Source organism: Balaenoptera physalus (assembly GCF_965194825.1).
Source record: "Balaenoptera physalus genome assembly, chromosome: 6".
NCBI classification, from domain to species: Eukaryota; Metazoa; Chordata; class Mammalia; order Artiodactyla; family Balaenopteridae; genus Balaenoptera; species Balaenoptera physalus.
The window spans coordinates 88,010,117-88,032,564 of NC_138885.1; the positions used below are offsets into that span (position 1 = coordinate 88,010,117).

At 37.5% G+C, this 22,448-nt stretch overlaps 1 protein-coding gene across 2 annotated transcripts in view; it reads right to left on the reverse strand.

The window, feature by feature from the left end:
- Positions 1–1,203: 1,203 nt before the first annotated feature.
- ANKRD44 (ankyrin repeat domain 44) overlaps positions 1,204–22,448 on the reverse strand; it is a 325,415-nt gene continuing 304,170 nt past the window's right edge. For both annotated transcript variants that reach the window (XM_082466993.1, XM_082466992.1), the window contains exons 23-29: positions 19,419–19,506; positions 12,941–13,024; positions 11,775–11,920; positions 10,885–10,967; positions 8,838–8,920; positions 7,874–7,965; positions 1,204–5,473 (exon numbers count right to left, since the gene is read on the reverse strand). In XM_082466993.1, the coding sequence (XP_082323119.1) occupies positions 5,226–5,473; positions 7,874–7,965; positions 8,838–8,920; positions 10,885–10,967; positions 11,775–11,920; positions 12,941–13,024; positions 19,419–19,506 (824 nt within the window). In that variant the 3' untranslated portion in view covers positions 1,204–5,225. The remainder of the gene's footprint in view (positions 5,474–7,873; positions 7,966–8,837; positions 8,921–10,884; positions 10,968–11,774; positions 11,921–12,940; positions 13,025–19,418; positions 19,507–22,448) is intronic.

Here is a 22,448-nt window from a genome sequence, read left to right on the forward strand (position 1 = left end):
GAGGCAGAAGACCCAACTGAACCATGCCTGGACTCCTGACTCACAGAAACTGTTACATGATAAACACTTGTTGTTTTAAGTCACTAAGTTTTAAGGTAATTTGTTAAACAGCATTAGATAACTAATACACCCAGTCTGCTCCAAACTACAGGAAATACTCACCTGCAGTCTAATTCATGCTTTATAGTCTTCAAGACTGAAAAACACTCAGGTTTGTATACTTGAATAAGGAGTAGGCAAGGCAGAGTGCAAAACCTCCCTGAACATCTATAGCAGAAAACAAAAAACAAAAAAAATCCCACAAAACATTGTATGGCGGGTCAGCATAGAGGAGAGAACATCTATAGGCACAAGTGTGTATTCAGATCACTAATTACACAAATTTGAGCAATTATATAACTTCTCTGGGATTAGATGTTTTCATGAAAAAGGTGGTGATGGGATTGGGCTAGACTGTGAGAACTGCTAACATTCTAGGACACTGTGATCTGAGGAACTTGGGAAGCCACTCCCCGCCCCAAATCTCTTTCTCATCAGCTGGAAACCCCATAATTAGGGAGCTGTTCCTTAGTGCTTCTAGGGACTGTTCCTGAGTTACTACCCAAGGGGAGACATTTTGAATGGTGAGACAGATGGAGAAGTAATTCTATGGATATCTTTAAAGACAGTGCTGAGAAGTAGGGTCTTGGGTTACTACAAAGCAGTTGAAGAATAGTGGTGGCAGCAACAAAGGTAACATGGTTGATTTCACAATTTTGAGGACCTATTAGGCTTCTTCTTTTCTGATATATGTGATCTACAGAGTTAATCACATTTCCCTCTTACTTTGGCTGTAAGGAAGCCTAGACCAAATTCAAGTTCAGTTACAGCCACTGCATTAAACTTTAGGATTCCCATATTTGTTTGAATTCTTTTTCCTTGTCCTACTTTTTCTATTTCTAGTTTCACATGTCTTTGTTGCAAGCCAGCTTAAATTTTTATGGAAAAAGTTGGAGGCATAAACAGATAAAACAAACATAAAATATCTGTTTGAAATTTTTTGCTCTAATTGTGATTATATAAACAGAAATAGAAAATATGGAGATATACTTCTATCTTATTTTCAAAATTTAAGGTTATTTGCCTTTGGCAGGGGACAAAGGTTTAAGTTAGCAGGATAACTGGTAAAATTAGCATAACTGGAAAAATTAAAGACAACACAAATTGCAACAATATTTGTACCGCTTTTATTTGTAAAAATAACCATCTGAATGCATTTCCATAGTATATTACAGTTAAGTACTTCATTACATTATTAGCATTCAGTAGTTGAAAAAGTATTAAACTGTGCTTGAGAAGATTCAGATTGGTTCAAAGTCATTTCCTCATTTTTACAGTCATGGCATTTACCAGAGTCATTCAACTCCAATTTACATACGAAAACATTACAGACAAAAATCCCACTGAAATCATCAAACAATATTTTATGCTGTTACAAATATGTTATGCAAAATATAACACTGGCACCAGATTTGTATCATCGCGCTTTACAAAGATATATTGCACATGCTAAAGCATAAAATATATAGACAAAACTACCAAACAAAAGATATTTGCATTGAACTTTTAGATCACTGCATAAGAAACGCTTAGAATTACATTTTATACACACACTCAGATTGTCACTATCTTAAAATGCTCTTCCCCTATAACACTGACCTATGGTTTACAGTTTTGTAAAAAGAGAGCAGTTCAGCACTGCAAAATCAAACGATTCCTATAGAAAACTTTGCATCTTCATTTTCATTTCAAAGCAGGTAAAAGGGGAAGGAGGAAAAAGACACTTTATACATTCAAAGAAAGGCTGAAATGAAAACTCACTGGTATTATATTGCTCTGATAACACTCAAATGAAAAACATACCAAACATTTCACAGAACATTTTCAGAATACACAAATATAAAAAGGCACTCTAACTTCATATTACAAGACAAAAAAAGGGATGAGTTCTTCAACCAACACAACAGATAAGCAAACCTAGTTGCTCAACAGTACGAAGAATTACTAGTGCAGCAAATCCATTTGATGTTCTTGTCCTAATTTCATAATAAAATAATAAACCAAGCAGCTGTTTACTGCCTAAAGTACCAAAACATACTATGGTGCCCTTTTAGTAGTGATAAATAGAAATCCCCTGAGCTATTTACTGTGGAATCATAGCAGATTTTAGGCAATTTGGAGATAGTAACATATTTATCCAGGATAGGCAGACACCGGCGAATAGGTAAGTGCGATGAAACATGATCCCCGCGGCTGTGGTTAAAATACAGTCTAAAAAGAACACATTAAGGTAAAAGCACAATGTTTTCTGTTTTTGTTTTTCTTAGAAAGCTATGTGGAAAATCTAGCTTTATTTCTAAGAGATGTATGTGAAAAACAGAACTCATAGTTTTTAAAGTCGTTTCTTAAAGGAAAAAAATTGGTCTGGGGAAGAGGGAGAAAGAGAAAGAGAGCGGGGGCGAGAGATGGATTCAGTGAGCAATTCATAGCATGATTTCATTTTGTTCCTTTGTCTTCCTTCTTTCTAGCAGTGAAAGAGGGGGGAAAAGTCAGAACGCAGCTCCGTGGAGATAATGTCGCATGGCTGCCACTGCTTTGCCGCAATGTTTCTCGTTCTCTGTGCTACTCTACGGGGAAGAATGTTAATGCTGCTTCACCATTAAAGCAGGCATCGCATATCCTGCTTTAAATGCCAACTGAGCAAGATTTCCATTCACTTCTAGAAAAAGACTCCGCAGTATATCATGCTTCTTCAGTGTTAGATCTCCCTTATTTTCAGGGTTTTGGTAAAGATAAGGTCATTACTGCTCATCAGCAATTTATCCACTTTTTCGAAACTCATCTTCTCGAAACAAACAGAAAGGACAGAGGAAGGAGGGGAACACACCACCAAGAATTAAAAAAGCAATATGGTGGTGTCAAAATTTTTCAATGAAATGAATACCAGTTCTTAGAAGTCCTTTGAACAAGTTCTCATTTGTGAAGAACCCAGCATGAGTTTTTAATTAAATCCAGGATATTACAGAGTAAGATTAAAGTCTTTTACAATTAGATGAAGTATATAATACAGTATCTGTATTTGATCCAGACATGATAGAACACTGTTTTAAAAGTATCTCACATATATTATAAGATAGACATTTTCAGGGTGAAAATGGAATCGATTATAAAATGTCGGAGAGTACTACCTTAATGCAACATGTTTCTTTCCTGTCTCTTCCTCAAGTGGAAAATAGCATGAGCTGGTGATTTTTATTTGTCTTCTTGGTACATGTGCCCACACACTGACATAGTTTCCCATTAGGTTGCTGGGATCATGTGAGATTTTCAGCGTATTCAGGATAATTTCTATATCTTTCTTTGGGCCACTTTTGGGCATATGATCCAGTACACACTTCAGTTTTCATCTCGCAGAAGATCACAGGACCGCAGTGTCTTTTAAGCTCTGAGCTGGCTACACACGGGCTGAGCCACGGATGTTTTACCCCTTTCTGACCGACGTGGAAGAACCTGAGGGTTGGCTGGAAACCTTAGGAGTGGAAATGCTGCTGGGCTTGGCCCCAGGACTGCGGGCCAGCCCAGGGAGAGTCCTGTGTATTTTCCGGCTTTTTCATGATTCCAAGTAAGACAAGTAGGAATTAAAACAGAGAACAAACAATGGATGTTTCCTCGGCATTTGTTTCATTTCAAATAAATACAAACACATTTACATCAAAAGTATATGAACATTTTCTCTAGTTTGGCAAAAAAATAAGCCGTAGTCAACACATTATCAGTTACAAATGTTAAGCCATCAACTAGAAATCTGTGTCATAAGAAATATAAAACACAACAAAGACTGTTACACAAAAAGATTACATTTTAACTCCATAGAAAAGCTATTTCAGTTCTCACTTCCACTTCGAAGGAAAACAATTTAAATCTTCCATTTTAGACTGAAGCATTTTGGTCCTCGTGGATAGCTGGTTGACGAACTACAGACATATATATATATATATATATATAAATACATACATATACGTGTGCATGTGTATGTGCATAATCTAAAGAGTCTCATTCTTCTTTTTGTACAGCTATTCCAGGTGTGGAACGGGGTCCATTTGACCTAGAAGCTTTGGCAGAGGGAGCAGACACAATATTCACTACGGTGATTTCATCATCAAGCAACTTTAATTGGCCTTAATTTCCACATTGCCCATTTCTACGTCGCGTTTTCACTTTGTTCCCTTTTGGAGTCACACTTCCACTCACTGGGGCATGACTTTGACCGAGAAGCTCATTTAACATTTTACTATTGATGAACAATACTGATGGTTCTTATGTTTTCATAAAGTTAGTATTTTGATTTACAGACAAATTAATAAAGGGTAGTTTCATATTATATTTGCATATGTCTCAAAGTTTTGGTGCAATATAATTTTCACCTGAAATGTTACTGGAAAGATTTGGATTCGATCACTCGGGTGAAAATTAGTCACAGGTTTGTTATGGGGATCACTGAGTGCTATATTTATGTTACATGAAGAAAGCAAGTTCAATTTCCAGTGAACTTTTCCCTTCATCTGGCAACTTTAACAAAAATCCTCAAAAAGAAGTTCTGGATATTTAAGTGCTTACTATAGAGAGGATATGAATAATGGGACTCCTTTAAAAAGATTATTTCTGAAGATGAAGGCATTATTTCTGAAGATGAACACCTCTACCTTTGGCTTCTAGTAAGGAAGTAAACATCAAAGTGAGAAGAGGTTTGAGGCATTTCCTACCCAGCCATTCTCTCCCCTGCTGGGGGACATGAATGTCATATTGATACACTTCTGAGAACTCACTGCTGAGTGAGTACATGAAAAAAAAATCTTTTAGAGAACAGTTCCCTCTCAGTTGCATTATCCCCAAAGACAAAGAATTAAATGCATTTTTTTTATTCCTTGCTTAAAATGAGAGGTAGACTTTCACAGAAGTATCTCAGATCTAAGGAAAATATGAAACAAAGCAAAATCGAGGCCCATCTGCGTGCGTGCTTTGCCCTACAGCCTAGCTGCCTTCCCTCGGTTTAATTAATTCCTTCTCTACTGGCTTCTGGAAGCTCGGGTCCATAATAATACTTGAACACAACATAAACCTGGAATTCAAGCTTCTTTCCCTTCCTCCAACATGGGTGATCAAGGTAAAGCTTCTACAGTCCAAAGTCAAAATGTTTCCGAATCAGAATCATTTTCATTGTACCCATCCTCCGAGCCTACGTTGTTACTGCACAGGCTAACCATGCTACCCAGGTTGGAGAGGGTCGTCCTGCTCAAACTGTCTTTTTTAAAACAAACGAAGTTGACAGCCGTCATGGCACTGGAAGGAGAAAAAGTCATCATGGTAGCCAGAATGAGGGCCAGGCAGTCAGCCACGTCTTTGTTAGGAGCGCAAGCCAGGGCCGGGGTATGACCTGGGCGTAAATGCAGACAAGGCAGTGGTTAGTCCAGGCAATCCAGAGGTGGTGTGAGCATCCCACAGTACATCTCGAACGACCTCACACGCAGAGATGTATGTCAAGTTAGAAATCATGCCAGGCAGAGGAGTTATTTCCCACAAGTCATGCTTGGGGTGAGGCTGGAGGGGACTGGGGGTGGGAGACATTTGATGGAAGGTTTCGGGTTTTTTTTCCTGCTTACATGACAACGACAAGCATTATATTATCTGAAGTTAGGCAGAATTTCAGTCTTCATCTAGTGAACAGAAACACGAGGGGACGGGGGTGGGACACAATTCCACAAAAAAACAGCCACAGGACAATCAGAAAGATGTTTCCACCTGCGAGCACACGCACACACCATGCGCTTCGGGCTGGGGCCAGAGCACTCTCATTCTGAGAACAATGACTTTCCACTGTAGGTAATCGTGTGTCAGATTAGAAAGGATGTCAAGAATCAGATGTCTGTAAGAGTCAGTAACACCGTTCTGTCACTTCATATGTACTTTATATAAAGTATGCATAGGTAACTGGTTCTGGAGAAATGGAATCATTTGAGTAGATCAGACACAGGAAAGCACTTGTTGTATGTGATGAAATGTACTATCATTTAAAAGAAACTTAAACAGAACTTTAAGTAATATCAACACCACCAGCCAAAGTCCCAAGTCCTAAATGTAACAGATGTGGGGAAATTGCTATTTGCCATAGAGTTGTCATTCTCTGCCATTTGGACTTGATGGGTCCAGTCCAGAAAAGAAAACTATCTCAACTCACGAAGCAGGTGCCATGGGGAGGTAGATAAAGTCTTTGACTCCATCTACCCTTATTCAACCTTTATTCTACTGGCTGGAAAGGGGTTCCAGCCCCTTGTGCTGGCTTAACTTCCTACTAACCACTCGCTCATTTATTCAGAGGCACTGGCTCAATAAAACTTAATTTTTTGCTGTATTGTTTATCAGCACTTGACCTGATTTCTGCTCCTCTCCTCCCTTAACAGATGATTCCTCTCCCTGGTATGAAAACAAACAAGAATGGACAGATATCTTAACATTCCATTCCACAAGGGTCCGTGATGAGTAAAGGAATTAAGATTGCAGTGCTGTACAAAATTGTCCCAAATGTTCCTAGACCTTTGGGATGTAGCTAAGCTCTGACACAGGCTGCAGTTCTATAGGCCTGGGGTTCTTGTTCCTAAGGTTGCTGTGGGCTGGACAAGCTTCAGATACAGCAGACTTACACTAGTTTATTCTGGTCTCTTTAGTCATTTTGCAGAAAAACTGTGGGCCTCTGCATGCCAACCCCAAGGTGTATATATATATATATATATATATACATATATATGGTCGTGATAAGGTATATATATATATATATATATGGTCATGATAAGAAGGTGAGGGAGGGTGAGGCAGGAGGACCAAGGAGATGGAGTAATAGAGAACTTTCTGCTCCTCCTACATGAGTCAGGTTGGGGACAGAGCGGGGTACATGCTAGGATAAATGGGGCTGCAAAACCAAAACTAATAGGAGTTAGCTAATGATGTCATATGGCTGCTTACTTCTGAGAAATAGGCATGAGCTGCTAATTCCAATACCTGTAATAAGCAGTTAATTGAGTTATGTTAATACATTTTAAAATACTTTAATTAAATGCTACAATTAATGCCACATTCAAAAAATTACTTAATTCATAAATATCCAGAAGTTCCTCTTTTGCTCCCCAAGATTAAAAGGCATGGTAGTTTAATACAATTCTAGTATTCATTAGCTTTCAAAAGTTTTTAGGAAGCAGAGTAGAAAGCTTCTGTTAAGAGTTAGTTCATTTAGAAATGGAACGTGCTATAGATCAGAAGAAGCTTTCAAGACTAAATGTTAATTTAAAAACTTTATTCATGTTCCCCAAATATCCATACTGGAAATATGAGTTCTGATCTGTTCTTAAAAAAATAATAATAAGAGGTTTGATCTCAGAATGAACTGAAATACAAAGATTTTGTTTTAATTCGAGCCCTTGAGCATGCACTCATGACATGTATGATCCCTAACTCTTCAGCATATGCAGTTAGAATTGGGTTTGAATGCCAAGTTGAAAGTTTTTGAGTGTGTCTAACATATTTTAACCACCACGCTGAGGAGTTTGAGACCAGCTGCTGACATTACATGCACATGGAAGGCACTGGGGGGCTGCAGGGAGACTATATGTCTTACAACGACAGACAGGACAAATTATCCTTGCTTGATTGCTCACACACAGGGAACTTCCAAGGGGAAGAGAGTTCTCACTGCCTTTTTATCTAGCTCCTGGCTTTCTCATTTTCCTCTGGCTTCACCGCAGGTGCATGGTACCTGCAGTAATGGCTTACTTTTTCCACTTACCATTTTCATCTACAGCAAGTACGCAAGCCCCTTTGGCTAGCAGCTCCTCAACGACTACCTTCAAGCCATTGCGCGCAGCAACGTGGAGGGGTCTAAAAAAGACAACACCGAGCATCAACTATGATATATATTTGTGTGAGAATGTGGCATTTGGGGTAGTCTGAGTGGCTAAAAGGAAGAAAAGACTTGAGAATCTATAAATAGCACATGAATATTATTACTTTTTCAAAAAAAGATATTTGTTCACCACATCTTTTCCAGGTGCTAATGATCCAACTGTTCTTCCACGTTGGCCCAAATTTCTCTGCAGATATTACAAATACTCTACACCTCAAACAACCTTAGTGACAGGACACAAGAAGCCAGAAGAAGAACTCAAGCTCTGGTGTGTTTTCTAGAAGGTTCTTTACCCCTTGCTTTCTAGGTCAGCATTTGAATCACTGTTTCACACAGTTCATCAGTATGACTGGTATCACTATCACCCATATTACATAATCTTAAACCTCCTTGTTATTACTAAATACGCTAAATGATGTTTTATTGAATTCAGAATACCTTAAAGAATAATATCATACCCAATATATTCTGCTATGCTGCTTAAGAATCTTAATGAAAAAAAAATCCTAATATTCCTTTGCCCTTAAAACGCATGCATAGGTAATTTCCCAAAATGGAAAATGAAGCAGCTTTCGGGTCTTTCACGCTAAGGATTACACTGAATTATATTAAAATATAATTAAGAAAATAGCTTAGAAATGCTTCAAATGTATTCTGGGAACCTGATTTATAAAACTTGTTCTCCATTTATAGTTATGTGACCTTAAACTTCACGAAAGAGAAGCCAGGTCTGTGTCTTTCACCACTGCGTTCCCAGCTCTAGCCTGGCATACAGCAAATTCTTATTGTTTGTTGAATAAGTGACTATGAATCTGGGACTTAGTCAAACTTTAGTAGCCACACTTACGTCTGCAGTGCATTGTTTTTTGCATTAATAAGGCTCTCGTCTTGTATCTTGTCAAGTATTAACAAGGCACATTTTTCATGACCCTAATGAAAAAAACAAAAGATAAGAAACATGGGACAGAGATACAGAAAAGTTCTGGAAAAATCACTTCATTATGCTTTAAATTTAAAATGTATGCCCTGTCTAATAACAAAATAGGCTATTTTCTGAGTAATTCTTTTTTCTTCTGAAAGCAAATGGTTAAACAGCCTTAGATTTTCAAAGATTCTAAATAAGGTCTATTAGGACTTGATTAATATAAATCTGATCTAAAATATTGTTATTCTAAGATAACTTTTAGAATTAACGTCCAGAGAGCTGAAGCAGAAGCTAGCTCAGCTAGGTCAGCTGGTAAACAGAGAGTAGAATTAGGAGTGTCCTTTAAATTCTTCAACAATGCTTTTTAAACACAAGTCAAGTCCCATATCCTTCCTCAAGCCTGCAAACACCACCTCAGTGATCCTCTCACTGGAATTCCCATTGTATCTGTTATCTGTATCATTCATCATCACTGGCTGCCTTATACTATGAAGAGAATCTTTTTCAGGAAGGGTCATTCTTTTCTTCCTCATCCAGAAGATACCTCTGTATCTTATGACTAATGATGGTTGATAATTTTTTAAAAATCAACTGATGAATCAGAGACACTTTCACAATTTCAGGCCTAGTGCCCTGTTAAGGGGTCGCCACTTCTTAAACCCTTGATACTCGAAATGTGGCCCACAGACCAGCAACATGAGCTTCACCTGGGAGTTAGAAATGATGAATCTCAGGCTCCCATCCAGCCCTCCTAAATTAGAATTTGTACTTTAACCAGATCCTCAGGCAATTCATTTGCACAATAAAGTCTGGAAAGCACTGTACTTATACTTATACTCACAAAAACACAAACCTTGAAATGAATTTCATGAACCTGAGCACTTTTTGTGGTTTCCAAAGGCTTCTCAGAGCATGAAATGAGAAAATGCAACCAATGAAAGGAATAGCTGAGACTTCTGGTACCACTGGGTATAGATAACACCTTTAATACTACAACTATATTGAAACAAACCACCATCACTGGTGATAACTGGCATCATATTATAATGCCTTATAAGAGAGACACTTAAAGATAATTTTAGAAGTGTCCATGGAGTTTTCATTCTGATGTATTGCTGGCGGAGGGTAAATGGTTGTCACCTTATTACGGGGCAATTTGGTCTTAAAAATGTTCATAGCCTTAGACTCACTAATTTCACATATAGGAATTTATTTAGATTATTATTATCTACACTTAGCATTATTTATAGCAGCATATATTTGAAAACAAGTAAATGTTTAACAATAGGGGATGGGTTGAATAAAGGATGGCACAGCCCTAAGGCAGAATACCACACATCTTCTAAAACATTATAATATATGATGTCTAAAAGAAAGATATTCATAATATATGATTCAGTAACAAAAGCAGGTTGTCAAACAGTATGATCCCACTCTCATAAAATCATACATTTATCTTTTACAGAAGCAGGAACCTTGAGCTATATGTGAACACGATGCTATTAAAAAAAACAAGCACATTCTTTGCATTGAACTATGCACCAGAAAAAAGGGGAGAATAGAAGCATACATGAGTACATTTATTTGCCTCATAGGAGAGTATTTTTTGGCTGTGTTATTACAATGTCTTCACGTGGAACAAAATGAAAGCATGTGGAACTGATAACTGAGCTCCTAACCTGTGTTTAAAAGCAAAATGTGGTGCCACAACCATGAAGACAGATACAGTGGCAGCATCAAGCCAGACTGTGGCAAGACTTCAAGTGGCAAATTCCATGAAAGGCATAGCCCCTCAACCCTTGTGTGCGTCTGCCCTTTGCTTCCCCCCTTCAGTTCCACTGAGAGTGACAACAGACATCTTAATTAAGAGCCACGATACACACTTCTGAGATAGATAGATTTAGGTCTTATTGTTATTATCATCATTATTATTATACTAAATAACAGTGTTTCAAATTCATTTACATACTTTACTACTAGCCAAATGTAAGGGTGTGTTCAAGTCCTTATCCTTTACAGTCAGGTCAGCCTGGGCACTGTTCACCAAAATATCTGCAGAAAAAGCCAAAAGAAAGTTACTCAGACTACATGTTAATTACATGCATTTTGGAGAAGTTACTACCAAAACAATAACACATTTAAATTTGTACAGCTCGGGCTTCCCTGGTGGCGCAGTGGTTGAGAATCTGCCTGCCAATGCAGAGGACACGGGTTCGAGCCCTGGTCTGGGAAGATCCCACATGCCGCGGAGCAACTGGGCCCGTGAACCACAACTACTGAGCCTGCCTGTCTGGAGCTGTGCTCCGCAACAAGAGAGGCCGCGATAGTGAGAGGCCCGCGCACCGCGACGAAGAGTGGCCCCCGCTCGCCGCAACTAGAGAAAGCCCTCACACAGAAACGAAGACCCAATACAGCCAAAAAAAAAAATAATAATAAAATAAATAAATAAATAAATTTATTAAAAAATATTTGTACAGCTCACAAAATCATATTTAGTATTATTAAAGAAAAAAGGAGCAATTTATTGCCATAGCTGTTCTACTCAAATCCAAGGTCTATAGGCATTAATTTTAATTCCCTTTACAATTTTGTTATTTCCAGATAAAATGATCCTGTTGTTCTATTTGGTTTCTAAATGTTGAGAGATTTCACTGCGGAAAGGTTGGCTCGGTTTGACAAAGTCCATCAATAACCAAGTTAACAGGGGACTGAAGATGACTAGCAGGGAGATGAGGTGGCCTAAATAAAACGCTGGTCTTTTTTCACATGTATAAACCAAGAGGATGACCAACTGCTCGATTTTACATGCCTCTGGTTTTGGATAGGCATAAACTCGAAGTCCACAAATCAAGCACGTACCCACAGCGCTGGCCTGCCCGTTCTCAGCAGCCATCATCAGTGCTGTTTTCCCTGAATTGTCTGTTGCATTCACTTGAGCGTTGTGTCTCAGAAGAAGCTGCAAGCACTCCACGTGATCAGCAAATGCTGCCGCATGAAGTGGTGTCCTAACAATTTAAAACAAGTACGATTTTAACTTCCTGTAAACTTAACACACTCTCTTTCTATATATGCCTGAGAAACATGTGCGTGGTATCGTCTTAGGGATTTAAAACTTATCAGCTTACAGAAATGGTGATCAGGTTCCCCCAAAGGCCATTCCGGGTGGACACTGAAGTGTCACCGATGTGAACGGCACCACTAGATTTGGGGGGTGTAGGAAGTGGCCCTGATAATAAAATTAGCATCTTTACTGACCCTTCAATCTTGAGATCCAGTGACTTCTCTCTCATCTTTGATAAACATACTTCCAAAATTAAGCTTTAAATGTGTAAACAACTGGCTATTTTTAAAAAAGCCTACATCATTTAATGTGAACAGTTGATTTCTTTGGGAGGACAATTCGGCATGATTTATCAAAATTAAACACTATGACCTTTGAACCAAAAAAATTCCACTTCTAGGACTTTATCTCCCAGACACACTTGGTCACGTGAACAGACAAATGTACTAGACTGTTCACTGCACCACTCTTTAAAATACCAAAATTTTGAAACAACCAAATATTCTTCAAAGCAGAACAGGCTGATTAAATTATAACATATCCAGTCAATGGAATAATATGCAGCTTTAAAAAGAATATGGTAAATATACATGTTCTGGTATGGAAAGATCTCCAAGATATGCTAAAAGCAGAGCATTTCTATAGAATGTTCTCATTTGCATAAAAAGAATAGAAGCATATATATTTTTATATATTTTTGTAGCTATGTATAGAAAATATTTGGGAGAATATAAAAATTTAGAAAGAACAGTTTAAAGTGGATTTCTCAGTGGAAGAGGCTGGGGTTTCTGGGCTAAGAGGGTAATTTCTTTAAATTATATATCGTTTATTATACTTAATTTTTTAAAACCATGCTTTTGTATTACTTTTTCAATTAAAAAACATAGATGTTTGGCCACTCTGCAACCACAAAGCAGACTAAGATTCATCAAGACAAGAGCCATGCCATCCTGGGATCACTTACCTGCCTTTGTCATCTCTACAATTGACAATACTGGAATCTATGGCCCCAAGTAGCAATGATGCACAATTCTCATGATCATTTATTCTAAAATGAAAATAGATTTCAAATTTTAAAATCTTGCTCTCTAAAAAATTACATATCCCCTCCTACTCCATCTTCCTATGCACTATATGTTTAATAATCTGACACATTAAAAAAATCTGATGCAAATATCTGTGGTCTGTGTTTAATTTACGATTAAAGAAGACAATTTAGGTCATACAAATAAACTTTCTCTAACACATTATGAAGTGGGTAGTCTCTACTCTCAAGAATTCTCAGAACTGGACTTCCCTGATGGCGCAGTGGTTGAGAATCTGCCTGCCAATGCAGGGGACACGGGTTCAAGCCCTGGTTCGGGAAGATCCCACATGCCGCGAAGCAACTAAGCCCGTGTGCCACAACTACTGAGCCTGCGCTCTAGAGCCCGCGAGCCACAACTACTGAAGCCCACGTGCCACAACTACTGAGCCCGTGTGCCTAGAGCCTGCGCTCCGCAACAAGAGAAGCCACCGCGGTGAGAAGCCCGCGCACCGCAACAAAGAGTAGCCCCCACTCTCCGCAACTAGAGAAAGCCCGCGTGCATCAATCAAGACCCAACGCAGCCAAAAATAAATAAATTAAAAAAAAAAAAAAAAGAATTCTCAGAACTGCCTGCCTGATGAACTATTAAATAAACTTTGTATCACCTAAATTGTCTTCTTTAATCATTTTAAGAGTTTTGCCGATGAGAATGAGATTCAAAGCTGACTACTAACAGCCTGCAAGAAAGACACACAGGCAAGGTGCCTGCTGAACCCTTTGAGTTCATTGTTCCTCTTGTCATTATCGAGGGCCATGGGTAAGTCACTCTTAGATTTGAGCTCTGCTCACTTGCGTGCAGCTTTCCAATCCAAACAAACTTTACCCAAAAATTATTAAAAGAAAGGGTTTATTAAAGTTCCCAGAGAGCTTCTGGGATCCTGGAAAGGTTCTGGGACAATTATATTGGGAGTCCATCGCAGGGGGCAGCAGCCAAAGGACCATCGTGGACCTCGAGGTAAGTCCGTAGCATAAACCACTGGGGGACATGGGGAAATAAGATAAGGGATTCAGACTGTCTTGACCAATGGCACATCAAAATCTCAGTGGGCACGAGTTAGACCACTGAAAGCCATTAGAGCATCTGCCACTATGAAGAAATCTTCTCGTGAAAAGAGCAATAGATCTATATAGTTAATGAGAATCTCAGAAGCCAAAGCCTCAAAATTGGTGGGCACAGATCAAGCACTGAAAAGCTGTTAGAGAGCTTGCACCTAAATCTAATTCTCCTGTGCTGGGTTAAGTTGGTAATGGAATGGTTTAGATTGACACTAGGTCACCCAAAAACCTCAAGAAAATTTCTATGCTATGAAGTACGTTGTAAAACACCACAAAATCCCCAACCCAGCAGCACATCTCTTAGGTATTAATTTGGCTCCAAGAAACTCAGGCTTAGCTAAAGAAATAGAATCCCCAAGTTTCAAAAAACTGAGCGCTCTACCTTCCAGCACACCTGCTTATTTTGTCTAAGAACTGTGGTCCTAGACACTATATGTTCCAGTTAGACAAGATTATTCATTTAAGAAGTGCACTTGAAAGCAAGGGTTCCCAAATCAATAAACAGAATGGAATACTTACTTTAACTGGTATGCAGAAGCCCCCAGAAGGCTTCAAGATTCCAAAATAGCCTTACTGAAAGATTTATTGCAAAAGGCTAATGAAAAATTAAAGATGCAGAGGTACCTAAAACAAAAGACTATAAGACAAATGTGACCCTACTACTCCCCTCTGCCCTCCTTTACCTGAGTACTCAGGGTCTATTAATCCTCTACCTGAATTGCCTTTCCATTCTGAAAAGGCTACAAGACCATAAGCAAAAGTCTTCTCAAAGTTACTGGCCTTACAGCTGCAACAATTCCAAGGGCAAAAACCTAAAACACTGTTGCACGGTCATCAAAACACCAGAGATTGGTGTCTCATTTGCAATCAACAGGGAAACTGGAAAAAAGATTGCCCTAGAAGGTTTTATGCAAATCCTTGGTTTAATTAAAACAGGCATGTCTTCAGACTTATCAGAATTAAATATAAGGCAGACATACAATTTTATTCTACCTAGGTTTACTAAAAGTCAAGTAAGCCCATGTTATCTCTGTTACAGAATTTGTGAGCAAGAAAAATAACCTAAGATCATGGTTAGTTGTTTAATGTCTCATGAAATTTCATGACTAATCTAAACATAATTGTTAAGAACTGTAAATTAAATAGATGTAAGTAAGATAAAAGTTTATAAATGAACTTTTCAACAAGTATGCTTTATGGTATGTCTACTTTAAAGTTTCCAAAATGCTTTTGGTAAGTTGAAACCTTAAAGCTACACTGAGATAAATTAAATAATGGATATTCATTGAATATCTAGATCATTTCCAAATAAGATAAAATACTGAAACTTACTCAACATAAGTTTATCCACTTTTGGCTTCCTTTTACAGAGGACCTAAGATATTTGGTTCTATTAGTAAACATGTTTTGTGCCATGCTGAAAAATTTACTATAAGGAAGAATATACTTTAAAAATTAGGAAGTGTATTCATAAATTTGCCAATCCACAGAGTGCTACTGTAACACAGCCCGCAATTGTTTATTTCTTAGTTTTAAGATTTAAAATTAAGGATTCTAAGGGTTAATAATTGTAGTCAATTAAAACTAATTAGAAATAAGGGTGAAAGAAAACAACTGTATATGAAAAGTAGGTAAGAAAAGTAGAATATATTTTTTGGATAAGAAGACGTATGAAGGACATTTTTGTTATCGTTTGTTCACTTTATTTTGTTTTGGTAAGGGAAAAGAGAAAGTAACTTTGTCTTAAAGTAAAATGACTGGTTATTCCAGAATTGGAAAAAAGGGGAAAAATAGGACAAAATCTGACTGGATGTAAGAAAGTTGTAGAAGATTTGTGGAAAGGAATCTTGGAAAAGGAGTTTTATGTGTGGTTGAGTTGGCTAAGATTGGAATGGACTTAAGTTTTTAAAAAATGAGTTTTTGTTTTTTTTTTTAATCTTTATGATCCTCTTTATTTTTTTTTTAATGTTTTTATTGGAGTATAATTGCTTTACAATGGTGTGTTAGTTTCTACTTTATAACGAAGTGAATCAGTTATACATATACATATGTTCCCATATCTCTTCCCTCTTGCGGCTCCCTCCCTCCACCCTCCCTATCCCACCCTTCTAGCTGGTCATAAAGCACTGAGCTGATCTCCCTGTGCTATGCGACTGCTTCCCACTAGCTAGCTATTTTACATTTGGTAGTGTATATATGTCCATATACACTACCATATATACACTACCATAAAAAATGAGTTTTAATATCAAAAGTACAGTAAAGCAAAATTAGAATTTGGTTTTCTGTTAAAAAGACAAAGTTGTTTTTTTTTTTAAAGATTACTGGTGTGCTCTTAATAAGAAATTATAAACAAAGGTTTTTCTTTACCTTTTAAATAATCTGCCTGAAAAGCAAAGATTTTGTGTTTCACCAAAATAATTTACTGTGCTTCACACTGACTTTACCCGGTCTTACTTAAGAAAAACCAGTCTTCTCAATATTAACAGAACTAAGGTTTCTGTTTGTTTTTGTTTTTAACTGCTATGTAATGTTCTGTATTTGCCTTTAAAGTCTTTAACTGTCACTTTGGTTAAATGGATAATTAAGTGTTGTTTCACAGTGATCTATGATCCTATTTGATCAAACGTTTTAAAAGCTTTTGATATTTTGATAAACTTTCTAAAATCAAATTCTAAATAAAGTCTTAAACTAACTTTGGGATTTTTCCACAGGGCCCCTAGAATATCTCAAAAGATTTGTTCTCTTCCCTTATCAAAAGAGAAATGTTAAACTAATTATGCTTATTTGACATGTTAAATTACATAGGAAGCATTGTCAAATAAGAAGTGATGTTTAACCTTCTTAGGTTATATTTGTAGGGGTCTATGTTATCTATATGTGTTCCAGAAATTGTATAAAATTCCTAAAAATCTGGTATGTCCTGGTATAATGTTATCAGTCATAATTCCAGTTATCCAGTTATTCCAGTTAAATGTTGGGTGTCACAGAAATAACCAAATTTTCTTGTTAATTCCATTATAATGAACTCTCATCAGATCTTTAACCACAGGCATTTTTAAGTCTTTTGTCATCTGTAGACAGTTAATTGTTTTACTCTGATGCTTTTGCAAAAGAGAGATTCATGGAAAAGACCCTACCAAGTACTCCTGACCACCGACACTGCTGCCAAATTACAAAGTGTTGAACTTTGAGTGCATATTTCAAAATTAAAGAAGGCTCCACCTAACACCTAGTCCTCGGCAAATGCCAGAGACCTCAAAATCAAATTGACCAGAAGTAGCTAACACCGAAGTAAACTGCTTCCTCCCAAGATGTTGGATCAAGAATGTTTCTTTCCATTCCTCTTCCCCTCTCTGGCCATCCTTTTCCTTATACTTACACCACGGAGGTCTTTACAATTTTTTTATCCACCTTTTGCCTTGCCCTTGCCTGGAAAGATATATCACTGTTCACATATGTCAGGCCATTGCAAAGGGGGGTGATCTAACCTCCAACCTGTTGGATTTGCTACAATGCTGGTGATCCTGTGGTTTTGCCTACAGAAACTTCCCTCTGATTGCTAATGCCTCAGTTTCTCTGGAACGAACTCACTGAAAAAACAATTCTGGGGAAATGGAGACAGAGTCGCAAGAAATATATAAATAGACCAACTGGCTTAAAGAAGTATGTCCCTCTTTGGGATCACTTCTTGACATATTTGATTCTAGCTGGTTTGGTTCATGGGGACCCTGGCTTAAGATTGCCCTGCAAACCTTAGGAATACTTTTACTATTATTAATAATAATTATCTCTCTGGTCTGTTGTGTTCTCTCAAGGTTTTAGGTGAGTGTACGCAGCCATCAATCAGTCAACAAATGGTCTTTCTCCAACTGGAATGATGAATCTGATATCATTTCCGGTGAAATATATACCGAAACACAAAGAGGCAATGGTAACCGAGAATAACTTACAACACCATCTTTGCTCAAACTTCTTGCTTGGCCAGAGGCTGATCAAAAGGGGGGACTGTCAGATTGATCTTGCATTAACCTTTCCTCAGTAGGTCAGGTGCTGCTGCTCCTGAGAAACCATGTCCGCAAAACGAAACTTAACTTGTAGTTTTCATGTTCTTGTAAATGTTCCATCTGCCCAGAGGTCAGACCATCTAGGCAGCCAGTCCATGAGCACCAAGTTATGTGGGTGATTGCCCTATTCCTATGATACCTCAAATAAAGCCAGATATGTAACCCCAGCCAATCAGCTAGTTTTATTCCTGCTCTTCCTTGTTCCCTATTTTTCATCCTGTAAAAGCTTCCTGTCTCCTGCCCCACTTTGCAGCTCTTTGAACTCTTGAGAGTGGAGACTGCCTGCTTCATGAAGTGTAAAATCAAGTTTGCTTCAATAGTCTTCTTTAATCATTGTAACAGTTCTAAAGGCACACACTCTGTAACCGCTAGCATTTCTTCAGCACCCCCTACTTCCAGGGAGGAGTTTACTGCACGCCACTTACACAAGGCATCATATTAGGTGTTTTGGAGATACAACAAAGTGAAGAAGACATGTTTCTTCAGATTTAAAATCACTCCTACTCATAATCTCTTATCTCTTCTTTTTTGATCCACTTTATACCTCTAATATCTTTCTAATCAAATGACCCAGCTTCATGTGAAGCACAGAGATGAGGCAAAGACAAAGCACTCCCAAGTCTTGGGCCCCCAGGCTGTCCATCACTGCCCAGGTGAACATGGACCCCCAGATGAACACAGGCCCAGGTGACCATGTTCCCCCCAAGCTTACCATGGAAGTCTGTCTCAAAGTCACTGTATTCTCTAAATAATGGTTCACACTATGAGACTGGAGCAAAAATTACATTTACCAAAAAAGAATTTCAACATTATGAAGAATGGAGAATTACCACATATGAAAAGTCTTACTGGTATAGAATATCCTTCTAATCATCCACAGGCATATGTTGTTAACCCCAACTTATTTTTAGAATTTGGCAGACAGATGTGAGGTACATCTGAAGAACTCTTCATGAGGTGTGTACTGGGTTTCTCAGTCCACCCCTTCCTGCAGTTTCCCTAGATGGTCTGTGAGCCACCTTGGAACCATGGCACTCCACAAAAATTTCCTAGAAAATCATTAACATTATGGACTGCACTTTGCTATCAGACCTATTTGCCTTTAGCAGTGAAATGGAATATATTGGTCTTATCTATAATCTAAAACCTTTTTCCTTCCCCAAAAGGCAATTTCTCTATGTGTAGTTTAAAGAATTCAAGCAACACCATTAACTTCCAGCATTTCTACTTACATTGCACAGTGCAGTGGAGTGAAGGGATTACCAGTAAATTTTCGAAAACATTTTTGCTCCAAAAGTACCTCTATGCAGTTTTCATTACCTGCAAGGAATCAAAAGAATTTAGGAAGCTTCCAAGAAAGAAATTTTGTTTAATTCAATCTATTTTTTTTCATTAAGTATTGAATTCTGGCCTATGAATTTTCATGAATTAGCTGAACATTCATTCTCCATGGAATAAAATTCACCAAATGTCAAAATGTTATTAACTATGTTCACAGGTGTTCTGAGACATAATGAATAAATAAAACAGTGAAGGCCATATGGTCTGGTGGAGAGAAAGAGAAGAGACCTCATTTACAAGCAGAATAATTCTATGTTACTCTCAGCTCTTAATAGATAGATGCCTAACACAGGTATGCCTCAGTTTGCCCATATTTACAATAGAAAGTTTCCCTTCCACCCATATGAATAGGTTCACTTGTAATTATGCACCCTAGGGAAGGGAAGATGTGAGTGATAGAAAATAGTTTTTAAGATAATGCCAGCGAAAGGGCTTTGACTGTAAAACACTATATAGTATTTAAAATGGCACCAAGAACAGTTCCTGGCAAATAGTATGCACCCAATAAGTATTTTTTAATAAGTAGATGAGTGAATGTGAATAATTATTTTCAACAAGATGACAGGTCGTTTTCAAGTCAACTGAATTTAAGTTAGGCCCCAGCTCTATCAGCGTAGTTGTTATGTGATCCGTGAGCCTCAGTTTCCTACATAGAAAAACTCAAAGTAGGAATACCTGCCCTATTGATGTCACAGGATGATGGGAGCTTTACTTGATAAAGGACCTAAATGAGGTTTGTAAAGCAATGTTAAATTGTTAAGGCAAGAAGGTAAAGCTATTTGGCTTTGGAATATAGGTTGTTGCCCTGGAACTTCTTCTTGGCTGAGTTCAGTGCTAAATTAGAGTTCTCTTCCGATCTACCCCAAAATGATATAGATTGGACAATTTTAAGTATTAAAATAAAATCAAACCTTTCTTGTACCTATTAAGAAAAAAAGGTGAAAATGCTTTTAGGGAGAAGCATATGAAGTAATGAATATAAAAATCCCCTAACTTTATGTAAGTTATACTGTTTAGCTTTCCAACTAAGGGTTTACCCAACCCTCACTCAAACAGTCCCAGACACTTCAACCCCTTTATTAGTATGAATTCCTCCAAAGTACCTAGCTTAGGGCAGCATATACCCAAACCATTTCTTAGAGACTATATGAATCTCAATCTAAAGGTCTATGTAGGTAGGACTGGGGATCCTTAAACGACTTTCAGTATTTCAAAGTGCTCGGTGAAGGAGATTCTGGGGAGAGGGGAGCTTAAACCTCAGACCTGGAAGACTGCAGTGGAAAGGTGAATTGTTTAGGAGAGGACTGCTCCCCGTCCCCTGCTTGTACCTTGAGAGGCCTAAGAACAGAGAGACCTGCCATACCTACCCCACCCAACTCCAGGGGAGAAAATGTGGATTGTGGCAGGTTTTCCACCTGCCATTATAAAGTAGAGAATTTGACTCTTATTGAGGTCAGAACCAATGAAAAAAGGAGGACTGTAATAAAAACATAACGAAAGGTATTAAACTGATACAGTTAAAGCACCTTAAAACCTTTGTGGACCCAATAATCATAGTTTCTGAGTGAAAATTTTAATAGAAGAATTGAAAATGGAAAAATAAAACAACAGAAGCAGAATAAGAAACATATGGGAAAATATTCATGTACGCTTAGGGGTAGGAGACCTTCTTAAGCAAGACTGTAAACCCAGGTACCATAAAGGAAAAATCTGACAGATTCAACTACATAAAAGTTCAAAAATCTCTGTATGGAAAAAGACATCGTCAACAAGGAGCAAAGACAAGTTGTAGATTGACAGAAAACGTTTGCAACACACATAACACACAGAGGATTCATATCCTAACACAAGGTGCTCCTACAAATGTGTGAGAAAAGATAAACAACTCAATAGGAAAAAAAAATGAGCAACAGATGGAAAAAGTAATTTCCGGAAGAGGAAACGCAAATACATAAATCAATACACTATTAGACAAGGAAACACAAATTAAAATGAGATACCTTTTTTCTGTCCTTCAAATTGACAAAAATTAAAAAGATGATATCATTTTGGGCTGATAAAAGGTTGGGAAAGTAGTTTTATATTCATATTCGGTGGAGTAAAAAATTATGATATACCAAAGTAATATGGTATAATTTATTAAAATTAAAAAATATACGTGCCCTCATCAATAATTTTACTTCTGGAAACTTATCTGACAGAATATAAGGTCCATAATATGAACACACACACTGCAGCACTGTTTGTAATAGGAAAAAAACCTGAAAACAATTTGAGTGTTCATCAACAGGGATCTGGCTGAATAAATATTAAATTCTGGTATACACACTCAAGACTCATGCACGTCTATACCTATTTATCTATCTGCTATAAAATACACAACTATTAAAAAGATCAATGTATACTGATACACATTGACTTGTAAGGAGATCTGCAATAGAATGTTAAGTACACAACAAAAAGAAGAGTTACGGAATGATATTTGTTACATGATTCTAGTTTTAAAAAAATAGATGCACATACATCTGTATTTATTTACATCCTCAAGGGAAAATTATGAAAGATAAACACCAAATTACATCAGAAGGTAAGTTTGGGAATGGAGACAATTTTACTTTAGATGCCTCAGTATTTTTGAAATGTAACAATTAGCATGCATTTACTCTTCTACTCAAATAAGCGAAACACAAATTTTTAAATCTCCTAAGTAGCAAGTGTAACTAAATAAATGGGGATTATGAGACATTAAAAGGAAATACTGAAAGATAAATCATGCATCTACCAGCTGTCAGTTGTGACAGATTATTACATCATATTGTTTTGGTTGTTTTTAGCTGTATTATTTTAATTTCCTTGTAGGATCCCTGGGTGTCTCATATAGAGAAGAAACCCTGATTAAAACTGGTTATTTCAGTTCATCA